The sequence below is a fragment of the Protomyctophum bolini genome (genome assembly GCF_963924005.1).
Source record: "Protomyctophum bolini genome assembly, chromosome: 13".
NCBI lineage: Eukaryota > Metazoa > Chordata > Actinopteri > Myctophiformes > Myctophidae > Protomyctophum > Protomyctophum bolini.
This window is the reverse complement of record NC_137874.1, coordinates 29,347,792-29,365,990: the sequence shown is the minus strand read 5'-3', so window position 1 is coordinate 29,365,990 and position 18,199 is coordinate 29,347,792. Positions and strand designations below refer to the sequence as shown.

Here is an 18,199-nt window from a genome sequence, read left to right as displayed (position 1 = left end):
AACTAAAACTGAGTGTACAAATGAACACAGAACACTACATAAATTATGTGTATATGCCTGGGTCCAGATTTGGAACCCTGAGGTCCCTGTCCCATGGGCCCCACTTGAGAACCACTGATGTAGGATAGGGCTAGCCATGGTTCACACGCTCGTATTTCACGAGTGTCATGATAATCATGACAGTCATCATAGGGCAGGCCCCTAAAACAACCTCAGTATTAAGTAGCTCAGTACAAAAATCTGATTGATTGATTGATTGATTGATTGATTGAAGTATTTATTAACAGTTTGCAGAATTACAGTACATTTCAAGCCCAACTCAATACACAAACTGTTAACTGTGAGTTGACGACACCATAAAGCATTAGGCCTACACTTGTTTACAAGAGGGTCCACCGTTTTCAATTCATCATTACATTTAGACGTACAAATATACACTACTATAGAGGGTATGCGCATGCAGATCAAGTGGCACAGTGAGTGACAAAGTGAATTATTGACTGAGCTCAGGCTGGTAAACTCAGTCTCTTTCACCTCTTCTTTTATCATGTCTTTTTATTAACTACATGAACCTGACCTGATGTCATTCGGAAATATTTGGCAGAAATAGCTGTTCTACAAGCTCACAATGCATCACAACGTGATGGGTTGTGAGCTTGTAGATCTGCTATTTTCGCCATTGATGTACAACTTTATTAGCAACTGCATATATCGAAACAGGTTACAAAGTGATTTACAATAGCAATATTTAGGGTTTAAATCGTTAACTAAACACATTTATTATTTTAATCATTGTAGCTATTTAAATAAGTTTGTTCTCACTGAGTTTAAATGTATTAAGTCATTAAACAAACTTTTAAAATTACTGTTTGCTGAAAACTCAAGAGACCATAATGCTCCCTAGTGGTCTCTTATTTAGTAGCCTTTTCTTTCATCACCACTCATCAGAATAACATCATATAGCCCATGTTGCAATATAGCATAATGATGAGATGAATTATAATGTGTGCACACTTTTTAACACTCACAAGGGAGTTTACATGCTCATTAATGAGATCCTCAGTGAGCTGGTTTGAACTTATTAACTGTTTGTGATGATAATTAGTCCTGATGGAGGCAGGTAATTGCCAGGTAATGGATGTTTATCAGACTTAGAGCACAACACTGATAACATAACATTGAAGTTTGTGAAAGTAGTCAACAAAAGCTCAAATGGAGTTCTACTTATATTATTTTCTTTTAAAAATGTCACAAAAATACACAAACAACCCCTCCACAACCCTCCCCACATACATGGTCAAGTTAATGCAGTGCAAAGAATACAATTAAGTGCTACTAAGATACTACGTAAACATCAAAACTAGCATCTGATCTGTCTATCTGAGACCTTTTTTAGTAGACCACAGTTTACAACTTACAATTTAGGCATATAGCAGACGCTCTTAATCCATAGCGACTTACATTAAGCAAGAACAAAAAAGCATATAAAGTGCTATGACTACATACAATGCAATTCTAGTGCTGTCTACATAATATGCTATAAGTCTGTATAAAATCCTATATAAAGTCTACAAAAAAGTGCTATCTAAGGGGCTAGGGTAAGTGCTGTATACGGGCCATGATGGAGTCTGAAAAGGTGCGTTTTCAGACTACGGCAGAAGATTGGGAGTGAGGCTGCTGCTGTTCTGATTGTAATGGGAAGTGCATTCAATAGTTTTGGAACCAGAAGGGAGAAGAGTTCAGGACATGTAGACTAGACTAGAGCATTGTCTCAGCGTTTTCAGTGAGGGTACTTCCAGCTTCCCTGCATTGGCTGATCTGAGTGCGCGGGAGGGTTTGTAGTGTTCGATCATACTTGCAAGATATGGGGGAGCCATACCTTTGGTTGCTTTGAATGCCAGCATTAGAGTATTGTATTCTGTGCATGCAGCGACCGGGAGCCAATGGAGGGAGCGGAGAAGGGGGGAGACATGTGAGAATTTTGGCAGGTTGAAGACCTGCAAGCGAGCTGCGGCATTTTGGATCAGTTGGATAGGCTTAAAGTGCACATGGCGGTAGGCCAGTAAGGAGGGAGTTACCGGGTGATGTTATAGAGTGTGAACCTGCAGGATCGAGTGACAGCTGTGATGTGTGTTTTGAACGAGAGCTGACTGACTGTACAGGACAACACCAAGGTTCCTGGCTGTTGGGACATACGTTACCAGGGCGTTGACTTAGCTGGGATGAAGAGAAGCTCAGTCTTGTCTGGGTTCAGCTTGAGGTGGTTGGAAGACGTCCACTGTGAGATGTCAGCCAGGCATGCAGTGATGCGTTCTTCCACCACAGGACATGCATGCCACTATATATATGTTTTTAAATCTAAATGGAAAAGGCCTCGTCAATTTATAGGTAGTCCTAGAAAGAAATCATAACTTTCTTTCATCTACTTTCTGGCCTACTGTATGTTCTCAATGTAATGTGATATCAGTCCAACTTGTCGAACAGATTTATTTATTTTTCTTCAAAAAGTAAAAATATCTAATCAACAAGCTAACAATGCATGTTTTGTGAGCTTACTTCCTTACTTAACTTACTGCCTTTTATGCCGGCTGACATGTAGGGCAGCCAGCAACAAAGGATCTCCACTCCTGTCTGTTCTGGGCTAGAGTTTTTATAGAACCCCAGGTGTGATGCAGGGTCTTCATCTGTCAGTGTGTCACTGTCCTACGCCAGGTGTTCTTGGGTCGGCCTCTTTTACGTTTATCCTGGTGTCCAGTGAAGGGCAGTTTGGGTGATGTTGTCCTGCTCCACGGATTACATGCCCAATTCAATTCCACCGCCTTCTCATAAGGATAGCAGCCATGTTGTCCTGTTTACACAGGCTAAGAAGATGTTGGTTGGATATGGTTGTTCCACAGGAGCCCAAAGCGATCCCTGACTGTCCGTTGGCTCGGAATGCATCTGTTATCTTTAATTCTATTACCTCTTGGTCACCTGGAGCAGCTCTGAGTTTCCAGGCCTTTTGGACTGCTCATTAGATGCCATGCACATTCTTTTCCTTGGGGGTGGGGTGGGGGATTTTGTCCCCAATGTGACCCCAATCAGCTAGTTGTATGTACAACATTAATTTTGTCCCTAGATGTGGCCTATTTCACGCACACTCGGATGCACGCTCACGCGCGCACACACACACACACACACACACACACACACACACACACACACACACACACACACACGCGCGCACACACACACGCACGCACACACACACACACACACACACGCACATACACACGCGCATACACACACACACTAGTTAAATGTTTGTTAGAGAGGACACAGAATGAGAGGCCTGGATGTACTGTATATATGCTGTACATTAGAGAAAAACAGGAAGGGTTCTCGCACTTAATTTGTTAGGTTGGCAGGATAAGGATTAGAAGAAATAGTTAAAAAGTGATGAAATTGAGGAACCAAAAGATAGGAAACCGATACTGATTCAAATATACAACCTTTACAATATATTTATATATATGTCATGCTGCCATGTTATCCACAGCGGCATGAAAACAGTTTTCATCCTGTTAACAGTAGTTGAATTAAGGCACAAGTGGATTATAAAATAAAAAGTCACTTAGAACAATAAGTAAAGGTTGCTGGTAATTATAGGCTACACCTACTCCACACTCCACTTTGAAGGATTTATGCGGTATATGGTAGTGAATTGATGTGAATCTATAGCTGTGAAATAATTGGTACTGGTTATTTCTGTGCCTTGTGCAATGTTTCTTTAGAAAAAGTTTGGGCACCTGCTGGCCAAGTGGCCTAGGCGCATGCCACATATAGTGGCCTGACAGCGTGTTGCATGTTCGAGTCCCGTTCATGACGACCTTTGCTGCATGTCTCTCCCCTTCTCTCTCTCCATCTTTCCTGTCAGTCTTCACTTGAAACTATCAGTAAAGGCAAAGGCAAAGGCAGAAAAAGAAATCCTAAAAGGTCAATTTAAATGTAGGATAAAATGTTGAATGTATATATTCCAATGTTCAATGCAAAAGATACAATGAATGACAATGAATCATAGTGATGAGGCCATGGTTGGTTTGTGTTATGTCCGAGTGACATGGCCGTGGTCTGTCCACCTGCCCTCTCAAGTCATTAGCCTACCTGTCATTACTACTGTTCATTTTGCAAAGCACCGTGGTTCTTTGGTCTTGGTTGTCAAGGAATCCAGGACTTGAAACTCCCTTGAGATAGGTAGCCTAATCCCTCACAGGGATCACACAAAACTTTGTTATTTCTTTGTCAAAGTTAAGTTTTCTGCACCATGGGAAAAAGAGAAGTCAAAGTAAAAAAACAACAGTTGCCTAGTCACAGACTCACAGCCCCTTCAGAATTCAGTAGCAGAGAATACGCCTTCCAGTGCCACTATATAACACTATAAAAAGTAGCCTATATTTGAGCTCTGGTCTGGGGTGGAGGGTGGTTTATGTAACAGAAGGTAAGGTGTACCTGTACCACACACACACACACACACACACACACACACACACACACACACACACACACACACACACACACACACACACACACACACACACACACACACACACACACACACACACACACACACACACACACACACACACACACACACACAGTTAACACATCAGTCAGACCACTCAAACTAATAATATGAAATATTCATCTTGTTTAATTATTAGTGCCATAAGGAGTTAACAAATTATGAAATGACCCATTTCACCAATCCAGCCTCGAGTTTCATTTGTTGACATGATGCTTACATGATGCTTACACATTGATCAATTTGAAAATTTTAGTATATTTCTACAGTCGTCTATAGTGCAGGGGTGGGAAACTGTAATGATGGAGAGGGCCACTATATTTCCACAATCACTCCAGAGGGCCATTGACTATGCATAGAGCGTCCAGTCCAGGAGTGGTCCAGGAAATAATTCCCCAATACATTTTCCCCATAGGCTTTTCAAAAAAGACGTTTACACCGTGGACAAAGCAAACTCGGCTCGTGACAAAATCATGACAATAAACACAATGTTGAAGAAGAACAAAAAGGGTACAACACTTTTTGATTCGTTTTTTGTCCAGGGGTGCCTCAGAATACTTGGAATAATATTTGGAATTTATCAATGTCACTCCACTGTATACTTACACCCTTATATACAGTAAACCAAAGTCTCTTCACCAAAAATAGCAGATCTACAAGCTCGCAACATGTCTCAGATCCACTCATTTTGCTGAATGTTCCCCCGAGAATGGGGATGCTGGCCGGGGTGTAAGTGCTTAAAGCCCAGTATAAAAGTATTTTCCGTCTGTCCTAATGGAAACAAATATTCTCTCAAGTTTTCCTTGTGACATACAGGACAATATATAAAGGTGCTATAAAATAACAATGTAATTCAGGGTTGCCATGGATGAAAAAGTTATTTACAGGAGTGACCTGAGCCAAAAATATCTGAGGACCACTGATCTAATTACTACAGCATGCATGTTTGACAATTTTAGGTTTTATGGACCCTCCGCAATATGGACAACCAGACTTTCAGAGAGGATGTCTTATATCTGGAGGGATTAAAGGTCACCAATGAGTCTTCTCTTCCTGCCTTTATCATCCTACTCGTCCTCTACATCATCATCATCATCTCCAACCTCACCCTGATGGTTCTGATCTTCAAGGAGAGGACCCTCCATCAGCCCATGTACCTGCTCCGCTGCAACATGAGCGTTAATGACATCCTGGGGGCCACCGTTGTCATTCCTCCATTATTGAGCGACATTTTTGTGGTGAACACAGAGCGGTTCGTCAGCTACATAGAGTGTGTCATCCAGGCATTCTTTGCACATTTGTACGGAAGCACGGCGTACACGGTGCTCATGGTCATGGCCTTTGACAGATACGTGGCCATCTGCAACCCCCTGCGCTACGCCACCATCATGGACAACAAGATGGTAGTGAAGCTGACGCTGTCTGCCTGGGGGGTGACTCTGGTCCTAGTGGGCATCCTCCTAGCCCTGACCATCCGTCTGTCACGCTGCAGGTGGATGATATTCAACCCCTACTGTGACAATGCCTCCTTGTTCAAGCTCTCCTGCCAGAATGTCTTCGTCAATAATATCTATGGTCTGTGCTACACCGTGCTACTCCTAGGCTCCTCCATTGGGAGCACAGCACTCACTTATCTGAAGATCGCTATTGTGTGCTTGAGCGGCAAGAACAAGGCCATCAACAGTCGGGCGTTACAGACCTGCACCACCCATCTCGCTGTCTATATCATACTCCTGATTTCGGGTTTCACCATTGTTTTTCTGCACCGTTACCCCCACTGGGCTGATCATAGGAAACTGGCAGGCATTATGGGTCATGTGGTCCCCCCTGTACTCAATCCTGTTATCTATGGGTTGCAGATAAAAGAAATTAGACTCAAGATTACCGGCATGTTTTGTAATAACAAAGTGGCTGCAGCGGGTATGAAATGAGAGCAGCCGGGCATCTGTTAAGTATCTGATGGAAATGTTTACCTCAGATCAGGCGTGCAGATAGGGGGGGGGGGGATGGGGGGGGGATTGACCCCCTCAGTTTCATGAGGAGGGGGGATTATCCCCTCGAAAAAAAAGCCATTGCATGTATTTTGCTGTGTTGGCAGTGTTTTGCCGTGAAATCCGCAAAATATCTGCGTAATCATGCACAAAAGTGGGGAGGATATCCCCCCCTCCTCATGAAATATTTTGCGTGCGCTTTGCACGCACAGATAGCCCCCAAATATGTCCCCCCCAGTTATAAAATGCTATCTGCGCCACTGCCTCAGATGCTTGCACTTCCTGAATACATGATGTTTTAACAGTACTTATGTGTACCGTTGGTACTTGCCGTTAGTGATCTCCCAGCTGATCAATCTAATCACACGCAAGCTGATTAGATTGTTTGATTGATCAGAGGAGCTGCTCATTTAGTTTACACAATATACTGTATAATTTGTATTTATGTTCATTACATCAAATGTTTAAACATGTATCTGTTTTAAAGTTGTTTCATTGTTTGATTCAAATATTTTTTTATTTACATTTTAAATTTTTTGAGAAACTAATTTCAAATGATTTTGAATAAAGGAAGGCAGTAGTGCAGGCAAATGCAAAAACACCCACGGGGCTTCTTCCCGGCCTGGCTCTGCCTATATAAAAACACCCAAGGGGCTTCTTCTGGCCTGGCTCTGCCTGTATAAAATGAATAAAGTCAAAAATCACATCAATTTATATAGAAGAAAAAATGGTTCTGATTATCAAAAGAACAATTGAAATAGTTGTTGCATTTCAGTTATCTCCTAATACCAGAAGTATTAGTCAAGTCAAGTCAAGTCAATTTTATTGACAACAGCAGTTGACCCAAAGTGCATGCAATCCAGAGAACAGGTAGACCGTAGTCTATCCACAGTGCAATAGTAGAGCATGATGTAATACAATCAACAGGCCAAGGAAACAAAATAACAACAAAAACAAATTACACATACGGTTAATGTTACTAATACCAATACATTTATATATTAAATACATCACCTATTATCTATTCTATAAATCAAGAATGAATGGGTTGCCTGATTGAATGTGTGAATCTTGCCAGCAAAGTGTTTGTTTCATAAAAATCCACGTAGACAACTAGACATGTTATGAGCTAATTCCTTGCAGGTGATTTTTGTGTTGGAGTATGGAAGCGCTCGTTTTCAGTAAAGCAACCTCCTGCTGCCTCCTGCATTATGAGTTTAAAGTCGGGCAGGCATTTGAAGTGTGAACTGTGTAAAATAAGAAGAAGGAAAGTAGCTGCCCCACTGCATGCAGAGTCTGGGGGTTTGTATGTAATGAACAGTGGGATCAATAAACATGGTAACTCTTCAATTAAAATAACAAACTCAATTGTGTCTGTCAAACAGCAAGCACATAAAGACAAAACCCAGTTAATCAGTGTAAATGTGACATGACATCCTCTATCGCTCATGATTTCCCTAAACTGCAGATACATAAAAGTTTACATTCATCTCAAATGAATGAAAAAATACACAATATAACACACCCTGGGCACACCCTGATGAATGCTGGGAGGTCTCTCCTCAGCCACTAACCAACCACCAGGGTGCTCAGTATTGTCCAGGCTGGAGAAGGCTGTAATACCCGTGGTGAAGTGGCAAAATGGGTTGGATATATTATTATTATCAGTGATTTTGTGATCTAGATTCTAGAAGACCAATAAAATGATACCCTGAGAGCAGTGCACTACACTCAGTGCAATGATGTATTGGTTAGATTAGATTCCACAGTGTCATGGAAGAAAAGCCTTGGAAATGTAATTCCTCCCAATAGCAACTGATGTTCTCGTGCCGGAGTTGCAAAGTCATCAACAACAAACAACAAACAAACCTGCTGAGTGGCCTGCGGCACCCGATACCCCTGGGTCATGGTGGAAATCACCCAGGGGTCCGCCCCGATTGTCCCCCGGAACAATGTCTGTTCCAGGGGGCGGCAAGGGGGGGCTGAGCGCCCCCCACTGTCAGGAGCGCGCATGGGGCGCCCGGGGCCCTCTGCCCCGCCCCTGCCTCTGGCCTCGGCCGGACCTGCCGGACCAGTCCAACTGGCCCCTTAGGTCCCCTGGAGCGTCATAAGTCGGTCGGGGTGGCTCTGCCCGTGGGGTCGTGACACGCTGGCTGCGACCCTCCTGGATAGCCCCCCGACACCTCCCATGCCACCGCTTGCTCCTTCATTAGTTTTGCCAAAAGCGTAGACACCTGCTGCAACTCCGCAGTGGGGTCGGGACCCTCGCTGTCCAGCTGCCTAGCCAGACCGCGTTGGTACAGGGCTAGGATCGATGCTGTATTGGCCAGTTGGCCCTGAACTGACAAGGCTCCATGCACTCTGGTCAGCATGGTGTCCATGGCCTTGGTGTCCTTTGTGGCACAGGCTGGTTGCCCCAGAACCGATGTGGCGGGGGCGATCCAGGCCCCCAAGGCCCGATCCAAGGTCGGTGGTGGGCCACAGCCGATCCTCTCCGGACCTTCCACGTTCGCTAGTCGTCTAACTAGGCCTGACCAGCGGTGGGCCTCCGTCGGCTTCTTAAACTGCCGGAGCCGGAGGAGCCACCATTATGGCTGCCGGACGCCGTGGGGTTGTCAGATTTAGCGGAGCTGGTGGGGCTGACGAAGCCGTGGCTGACGGTGGTTGCCTCTGCCGCTGGTCGCCCCCAACGGCAGTCTTCAGCCGCTTGGCCTGATGCTGCTGAGCTAAAGTATAGCCTCTACCGGTGCCAGAGAGAAAGATGGAGCCCTGGCCTCCCTCGCTCTAGCCGGCAGGATGAAACAGTTTATACAGGATGCCGGGTCCAAACTGGCCATGTGTGCATGGTCCGGGCCCAAGCACAACATGCACCTGTCATGGCCGTCCTCCATGGGCATTTTCACCGCACACACCGAACAGGTGTGCACTGAAGTGGCCATGTTTCTGTTTCCCCTATGTACCTCAATATGTATAGCTATGTGTTATAATTTATATATATATATATATATATATATATATATATGTTCAAATTGTTCATATACATATATAGATATCTATCTATCTACTTATTTGATTATTCAGACAAGTATATAGACATGTATTATAACTGCATATATTTAATTTATCTATATATATATATAAATACATGAATGTATAGCTATTAAGTTTAGTAGATGGGTATAGAGCACCGAAGTCTGACATCACTTTCAGTAGAGGGCGTCAGTCCCCAGGTTCATGTATTTGTTTAGTTGCATTGAATGAAGCGATTTTAGATCGCCTCATATAACAACTGTGTTTGAAAAATAAACATGTCACCCCGGCCGCTTCACTCATATGGATATGCAGCCAGGGAACCAAGGATCTACCAACGAGGTTGGCTTCACGCTTGGACCCTTTGGCCACACCGAACGCCGGCCCAAGGTTTCCCCCGACGAGCAGGTTTCACCAAGGGTCGGACGCACGGACCGAACGCCGCCTCCAAGGTTTCCCCCGACGAGCAGGTTTCACCAAGGAGCGGTCGCCGGGCAAGACTGAGGCTTCCTCCGCGGGGCAGATTCGGCACTCAGTCTTGTTGCTGTTGTTGTTTTTTTGTGGAGCTACGCGGCGCCCCGAGAGGAGTCGTCGAGACGACCGGCTCTCTTCTTACCTAAAGTAAGTGGACTGTGTGCCACGCAGCTGTTCTAATATTGTTTTATTTTTTGAATGCGTTTCCAAACTGCTGAGATAGCCTACGTAACGTCTGCTCTCGTGGAAATCAAAAGATCGAAGTGGCTCTGCACAGATGGGGCTTAAATAGCCCGCTGATTGGCATCTGGGCAGGGCCACCATAGAGGATGTGTCTTAAAGAGATATCCATGTACACTGCCCCGTGGGGTCAGTTCCTGTACATATTGAACAATATGTAGTGGAGAGCCAGTCTCGAACACGATAGAGAACTTATATTATACAGTCAAATCACTGACTCATGTACATTCATGTTTTTCCCCCTGGCATACCATATTGGTCGGGGGGGTAGGACCAAGGGATTTGGGATTTGTTTATAAACATTTTGGTATTTGTTTATAAACATTTGTGATTTGTTTATAAACATTTTGGGATTTGTTTATAAACATTTGGGATTTGTTTACAAACATTTGGGATTTGTTTATAAACATTTGGGATTTGTAAGTCTCATGGGGGGGGTAGGACCACTACCAGTTGACCTGTAGTAAGTCTCATGGTCGGGGGGGTAGGACCAAGGGATTTGGGATTTGTTTATAAACATTTTGGTATTTGTTTATAAACATTTGTGATTTGTTTATAAACATTTGTGATTTGTTTATAAACATTTGTGATTTGTTTATAAACATTTTGGGATTTGTTTATAAACATTTGGGATTTGTTTACAAACATTTGGGATTTGTTTATAAACATTTGGGATTTGTAAGTCTCATGGGGGGGGGGGGGGGGGTAGGACCACTACCAGTTGACCTGTAGTAAGTCTCATGGTCGGGGGGGTAGGACCAAGTCTCATGGGATTTGGGATTTGTTTATAAACATTTTGGTATTTGTTTATAAACATTTGGGATTTGTTTATAAACATTTGGGATTTGTTTATAAACATTTGGGATTTGTTTATAAACATATGTGGCCCCCACCTAGCTTCTTAATTTTGATCTCAAAGTGCACCAGATTGAAGCATTTTCATGGCAAATTTACAATTTCTATCCGGCGTGGCAAAGCAGGAGGGGGGGGGGGGGGCTCTGTATAATATGTTGCCTAGGGCCTCAAAAGGCCTAGAACCGGCACTGACCATACCATATGCAATTATTGTACTACACAACCATGCAGTAAGATGCCCTGAGGTCGTGTGCACACTTCCACCTGGGTCATGGCAGACTGCTGGGCGAGCACTAGCGCTTTGACATGGGGGGTCAAATCAATATATGGAATGAATTATGTACTGGACATATATGGAGTGTGTCCTTCCGCCTGCATGTACAGGGTTTGATGAGGTCAGAACAAAATATGGATGTCAGAATAGGTCAGCTCTATATATGGAGAAATAAGGGTGTCTTTTTTAAATGTTTGTTTTGAGGCTTTCGCCTTTATTTTATATTTTATGGAGAGATGCGGAGACGTGCAGTAAAGTCCTCTCCATATATGCAGATCTAGGTGATGATCCAGTCTTCTCCATGTATGGCTATCCAGGGTTTGATGAGGTCAGTGTCGTGATCTTCATAATGGAGATGGCCATCCAGTGGTGAGCACTCCAAAGTGTCACTGGTGGTGCCTCCCTGGCACCTCCCTGGTATGTCTTTGGTGGTACCACTTTATTCCATGCTGCCAGGAGATGGCAGCAGAGAGCAACTAATGGTCAGACACAGGCATTTTGTGTCAGTAAGGAATGCTTTAAATGTAACCCTCAATGAAATCAAGACATTTTGAGGCAGGGGCAATCTATGAAATAACACCCAGGAATTGCACATAATACAAAATAATGCATGGCTGGAATCTAATCATGTAAAATCCTTGCATGAACTGGATCTCAACCTGTCTGTGGACCACCAGTGGTCCCTGAGGGGCTCCAGGTGGTCCCCAGCTAAATGGATAGTTGTTATCCAAATGGACCCTTATAGATATTTAACTCTGTCTGTCTGTCTGTCTGTCTGTCTGTCTGTCTGTCTAATGAACCCTAGCACAATGTTGTTTGTTTTGAATGTATCATTAGTTTTCATGTTCCATTTAGTTTATTTTTGTATTGTAATATGGGGTATTTGTCAGGGAATTAAAGGCTAAAACTCATTAAATGGCGGCTGTGGATAAAATGCAGAATAAATATTGATATGAAAAGGGTTGAAAACCACTGATTTAAGGTATATTTAGAACGGATAAAAATATGCAATTAATTTGCGATTAACAATGGACAATCATGCGATTAATCACGATTAAATATTTTAATCGATTGACAGCCCTATATATTCTTTTTTGAGGGGTTAAGGAAACTTAACTTATTTATGCATAAGAACATCACATTGCTTTACATTTTACAAGCTTGTCTCTGCCTCAAAATAATAATTTGTCTAATGCTGTGATAAACTGTTTTGTTTAAAGAAACAATTGCTTTGAATTCATCCTAAGGATTCTGTTTATAAAACATAAAAATAGTAAGTAAAAGGCATGATGTTACGAGGCGTGGCCTGCATATATGGAGGCGTGTCGTGATGTCACAAGGTGTGACCATATATGGAGGCGTGACCGACTGACTGACCGACTGATGGGAAATGCTGGTTTTCATAGCTACAGTAATGCAGGCATTTTACTCCGGGGCTCCACTGGACGCGTCAGCGTCACGACTCCGTCACCGTCAGGGAATGTTCCCTTTTTAATCAATGAAGGGTGGCTCCACTGCCTACAATGCGATGCGTTGCGTTGCGCTGCGTTTGGTGACTGCTTTAAAATGGCCCGGTTCGTTTTTTGACCCGCGTCACACGCGTCCAGTGGAGCTCCGCCGTTACAGACAGCATTAATGGTTTTGATGGGGTTAAAGTTAAGGTTAGGATTTTAATCAGGGCTTTTCTTTTATTGGGCTTGAAGGTAAATGCATAATAGTGAATCACTCAATTAATACATTCCCAATTTTGGAATAAATAAAAACAGTCATTAATCATACTTCTGTGTGATTCAGGTACAAAAGTCTAAAGCAAGGATACATGGCAAAATCTAGACACACAGGTTAATTTATTTTGATACAAATGTTGATAACTGTAGTGGTCATAACTAGGGGCTAAATAGCTGAATTGAAGGTACACAATTGTAAGTAATATGTTTTAAGGCGAGACTGGTCTTGAATACTATACAGCCCTAATACGGCAATGAAGTGTTTTGCTTTGTTACGCATGATCATCATGAATCATGGTGTACAGTACAAGTTAAGCAGGTTGATACAGTAAAAAATTCAATCAACATTATAATGTACCAATAGTTGAGCAAATATGTTTATGAACATAATTGATTTGATTGTATTTAAATGTACTATAAACATTGCACAGGTAAAAAAAATACCAATAATGAATGAAGACTGAAAAGTCTTACAAGGCAGCACACATGACCTTGGAATATTTTAATATTCTAATCTATACCAATAGAGGTGGGCATTCGATCCAGTTTAACATAGTATAATATATAATAATATAGTTCTGTTTTCACAATTAATTACAAAAAGCTGTACAATTACAATTTCCCTGCGACCCGACTACGGATAAGTAGCTGAAGATGGATGTAGGCTACAATTTGCATCTTAAGGTGAAGTTAAAACCTTTTTGGATTGAAATACATTTGACAATAATTTGCTAATTTCCTTGCGAATTTGCACTCCATAAATGACAGGGTTTAGGCTCCCGGGGACGATGTGAAACAAAATGCCTGCAAGCTTCCTATAGTCTGAGTACTGTGGGTAACGATGAAGAGCCATGATAAGCATTCCACATATCATCATAATGAGGTATATAGACAGGTGAGTGCTGCATGTCTTCAAGGCTTTACTGTTTAAAGTCTTATTCTTACTGGTCACGCAAACAGCGGTGATCATTGAATAGGTGACTACAATACTGCCTGTGGAGGCAATCAACAGCACCACAGTAAACGCAACGCTATAGACATTATTGATAAACACACTCTCGCAAGAGAGTTTGTACAGTGTAGCATTGTCACAGAAAGGGCTCATGATCATAGCCCTGCATCTGTTCAGCCGTACGGTTAAGCCAAGAAGAATGGCCACCAAAACAAAGGCTACACCCCATGCAGACACAACTAACTTGACCACCATTTTACCATTCATGATGGTGGCATAGCGCAAGGGATTGCAGATGGCCACATACCTATCGAAAGCCATTATTATGAGCACTGTGTGAGAGGTTGTACCGTATATGTGTCCGAAGAACGCCTGGACCACACACTCATAGTAACTGATGAGGCGTTCAGACGGAGGCACCAGAATGTCTCTAAGCAAACGAGGCAACACAATGGAGTTACCAATGATGTCATTGATTGGCAGGTTGCAAAAGAGCATATACATGGGCTGGTGAAGGCTCTTCTCAAGGCCAATCAGGACTACAATCCCCACATTGGTAAACATAATAAACAGGTAACATAAAAAGAAGAAGACAAACATAGCGTGTGAATAGTTCTCTGCGACCTTTAGCCCCTCGATCTGGAGTGTAATGCTGTTGAAAGTGTAGTTTTCCTTCAACCTAAAACAAGATGCATGTGAGAGAAGATGTAGTTGTGACATACTGTATATTGTCTGGAAGATGCGAATAGCAAGCTATAACACTACCTTTGACACATAGCTTCCTATTCAGATTTCAAATGCAAAAAGAGACGATTAAGATTTGACAAAGTAGTAGCTAAGCCATTGAATGAAACAGCAAGAACTGCAGGGAATTTATTCTTGTCCTACGTCTGTATTACATGACAAGCGCATTTTGCATCATGTTATGTTGCAGGCTATTGGAACTTATAGTAAGGAATAATAAGTAGTCTATGACATGTATGAGAGGAAAGTCTAATAAATACATAGTAGTACCTGGTTTGCTCCATTTTGTTCCCTTGATTTTTGCTTCAGCATGCAGTCACCTGACTGCTCTGTCTTGATTTTTATAGGCCCTACTGTAGATGTCTTCCATCTGAAGGATTAGACACTGATGTACCATTACGTCATGAAGTTCTCATAGCAACCATTCCCTTAAGAAGAAGGTAAGAAAAATATAAAGTAGTCATGAAAAACAAACAAGCATCAACAATACAGAGCAATGGTATACAGAAATAAAACCGCTACAACAGGTGGATAATATAGAACACACATTTACCAGTGATTGGTGGTAGACTGGTACAGCATCTGCAGCAGCCTTTTACACATGTTCAAGGAACCAAGACTCCTCAGGAAGAATGGCTTTGCTCTCTCCCTTCCAGCCTTCCTGTAGAGGGCCTCAGTTTGGGCCTCCAGTTTGCGTTAATAGTTCACAGAGAAGATTGTGTGCACATATTTTATTTAGAATAATTGCGACCGCAGGTCAGTTAACTATACTATACGAAATTGTGCAGTCAGTCAGTCAGGCAGGCAGGCAGGCAGTCAGTCAGTCGACTAGTCAGTCAGTCAATTAGTCAGCCACGCCCCATATATGGTCATGCCTCGTGACATCACATGATGTCATCAATATTAAGCCCATATATGGAGATCCTTGATGTCATCAATATTGGCCAGCAACTCTATCTCACCTCAAACCATTATATCTCCATATATGGAGCTGACCTGTTCTGACCTGTTCCCCATCCATCCTTCCTCTTTGATGTCTCCCTTTTGACTGATACCTGTCCATTTAAACTCTAGACTAGAGTTCTCAACTCAACAGGCCAGGCCCTACCTGGGCCCTCATCAAACCCTGTACACTCAAGACACTGCCCCCGCTGCCACCCTTAGATCTCCATATGGAGCTGACCTGTTCTGACATTCCATATGTTGATCTGACCTCATCAAACCCCATACACTCAAGACATGCTCCATATATGGCCAGTACAGAATTCATTCCATATGTTGATCTGATGATCGGCCTCCCAGTAGGAGGCCGACTTTTGAAAAACAGATTTGTTGATATTACTCCTCCAGATTCTGTCCAATAATAATATTGGCTTTCAAAGTTTGCAGGATTGGCCCGTTTTGAATAAAAATACTCAAATTATGAACGTAGCGTGCAATTTACGTGAAATCTTTCACAGACTAAGGCCTGACTCACACCTTCAGATTGATGTATAGCTGATGCATGAGACTTGTTTACTGATGCAAGCTTGCAATTCATTTCCAATGGGAGTCACATGGTTTGACACAACATTTGTGTTGTATGAGGGGGTGGGGGGCAGTCGAAACACAGCCGAAAGCCGTACAACACAAATGTGTCAAACCATGTGACTTCCATTGGAAATGCATTGGGGCAAGATGTAAACAAACCCTTTCATACATCTAGCATGCATCTTGTATATGCTAGATGCGAACAGATTGATGTATAGCTGATGCATGAGACTTAGGGCCGATTCATACTCCTATTTTACCGCTGTTTCGGCGCTGTAGTGCCGAAATGATTTCGGCTCGTCAGAAATTTTCAGTAGCACCGAAGAGCCGACTTTAGGAGGGTACCCGCCCCCCCGAACCTCAAATGACGTCAAATTGTAGGCTCTACAGAGCCGAACCGACTTTTATTCGGCTCTAAAATAGGAGTATGAATCGGCCCTTATTTACTAAAGCAAGCTCTCAATTCATTTCCAATGGGAGTCACATGGTTTGACACAACATTTGTGTTGTATGAGGGGGTGGGGGGCAGTCGAACACAGCCGAAAGCCGTACAACACAAATGTGTCAAACCATGTGACTTCCATTGGAAATGCATTGGGGCAAGATGTAAACAAACCCTTTGTTTACATCTAGCATGCATCAATGTTGTATCCTAGATGCGAAGGTGTGAGTCAGGCCTAAGGCCTGACTCACACCTTCACAACAGATTGATGTATAGCTGATGCATGAGACTTATTGACTGATGCAAGCTCGCAATTCATTTCCAATGGGAGTCACATGGTTTGACACAACATTTTTGTTGTATGAGGGGGTGGGGGCAGTCGAAACACAGCCGAAAGCCATACAACAAAAATGTTGTGTCAAACCATGTGACTTCCATTGGAAATGCATTGGGGCAAGATGTAAACAAACCCTTTCATACATCTAGCATGCATCAATGTTGTATGCTAGATGCGAAGGTGAGTATAGCTGATGCATGAGACTTATTGACTGATGCCAGCTCGCAATTCATTTCCAATGGGAGTCACATGGTTTGACACAACATTTGTGTTGTATGAGGGGGATGTCTGAAATGTTTTCAGCACGAGTACTATAGCTGCATTCCCATCTAAGAACATGATCTTTGACAATGATGTGACATGGGATCAATTGCCATGGGACACACCTGACAAGTATTACATCATGTACAGTAAATGCAAGTCATTATTCAGACGTCTGAAAGTGGTCTATAAAAGTAGGGACAGAGGATAAGGTCTTTAGTTTAGAAGTGAAGACAGGCTTCTTGTGTGAATAGTTGTTGGAGTTGTTGAGCTAAAGATTAAGGCAACAGAAGCAAGTGAAGAAGGTATTATTATTACAAATTCTCCTCATGAAATTATCTTCAAAAATACAAAATTTATGTAATGTACTGCCACTATGCAATTGTCAGCTTGACATGTATAGAACAACATTGAGGGGAAAACATGTCTCTCTCTACTGATTGGATGCAACTGGTATCCTGACCTGAAAATGTATTTATTTTTAATTAAGAGCAGGAGGACCAGCTCAGTGGTCTTGTGGTTATAGTGTCGCAGGGGGTGTATACTTGTAAATAAAACTCCATCATGCTGGAGAACCAGGAGATAGGCTGCTGCTCTGTGCGCCACATGGCATGGGAAACATTGGTTCCCATGGATGGATACTTACTTAAAAAAATGAAAAATCACTGACAGCATCTTTTACTTTCTTGCCAAAGCTTAAAGGAACTGTCTTGCATTATTGTTAACAGCCACTCTGGCATTTTGTTCACATATTGGGTCATAACGTCATCATCTCTCTTGT

At 42.7% G+C, this 18,199-nt stretch overlaps 2 protein-coding genes across 2 annotated transcripts; one reads left to right on the top strand and one right to left on the bottom strand.

Annotated features, from left to right (window-relative positions):
- Positions 1-5,541: 5,541 nt before the first annotated feature.
- On the top strand, positions 5,542-6,492 carry LOC308327596 (olfactory receptor 8G17-like; the record flags this gene model as incomplete). Its single annotated transcript, XM_080781119.1, has 1 exon — positions 5,542-6,492. The coding sequence occupies one exon, from the start codon at positions 5,542-5,544 to the stop codon at positions 6,490-6,492; it is 951 nt and encodes a 316-aa protein (XP_080637245.1).
- Positions 6,493-8,657: 2,165 nt separating this feature from the next.
- Positions 8,658-14,824, bottom strand: LOC308327595 (olfactory receptor 8G17-like; the record flags this gene model as incomplete). The annotated part of the gene is made up of 2 exons (XM_080781118.1): positions 8,658-9,116; positions 13,850-14,824. 2 exons carry the CDS (start codon positions 14,822-14,824, stop codon positions 8,658-8,660), a joined length of 1,434 nt encoding a protein of 477 aa, XP_080637244.1.
- Between the last annotated feature and the right edge of the window lie 3,375 nt (positions 14,825-18,199).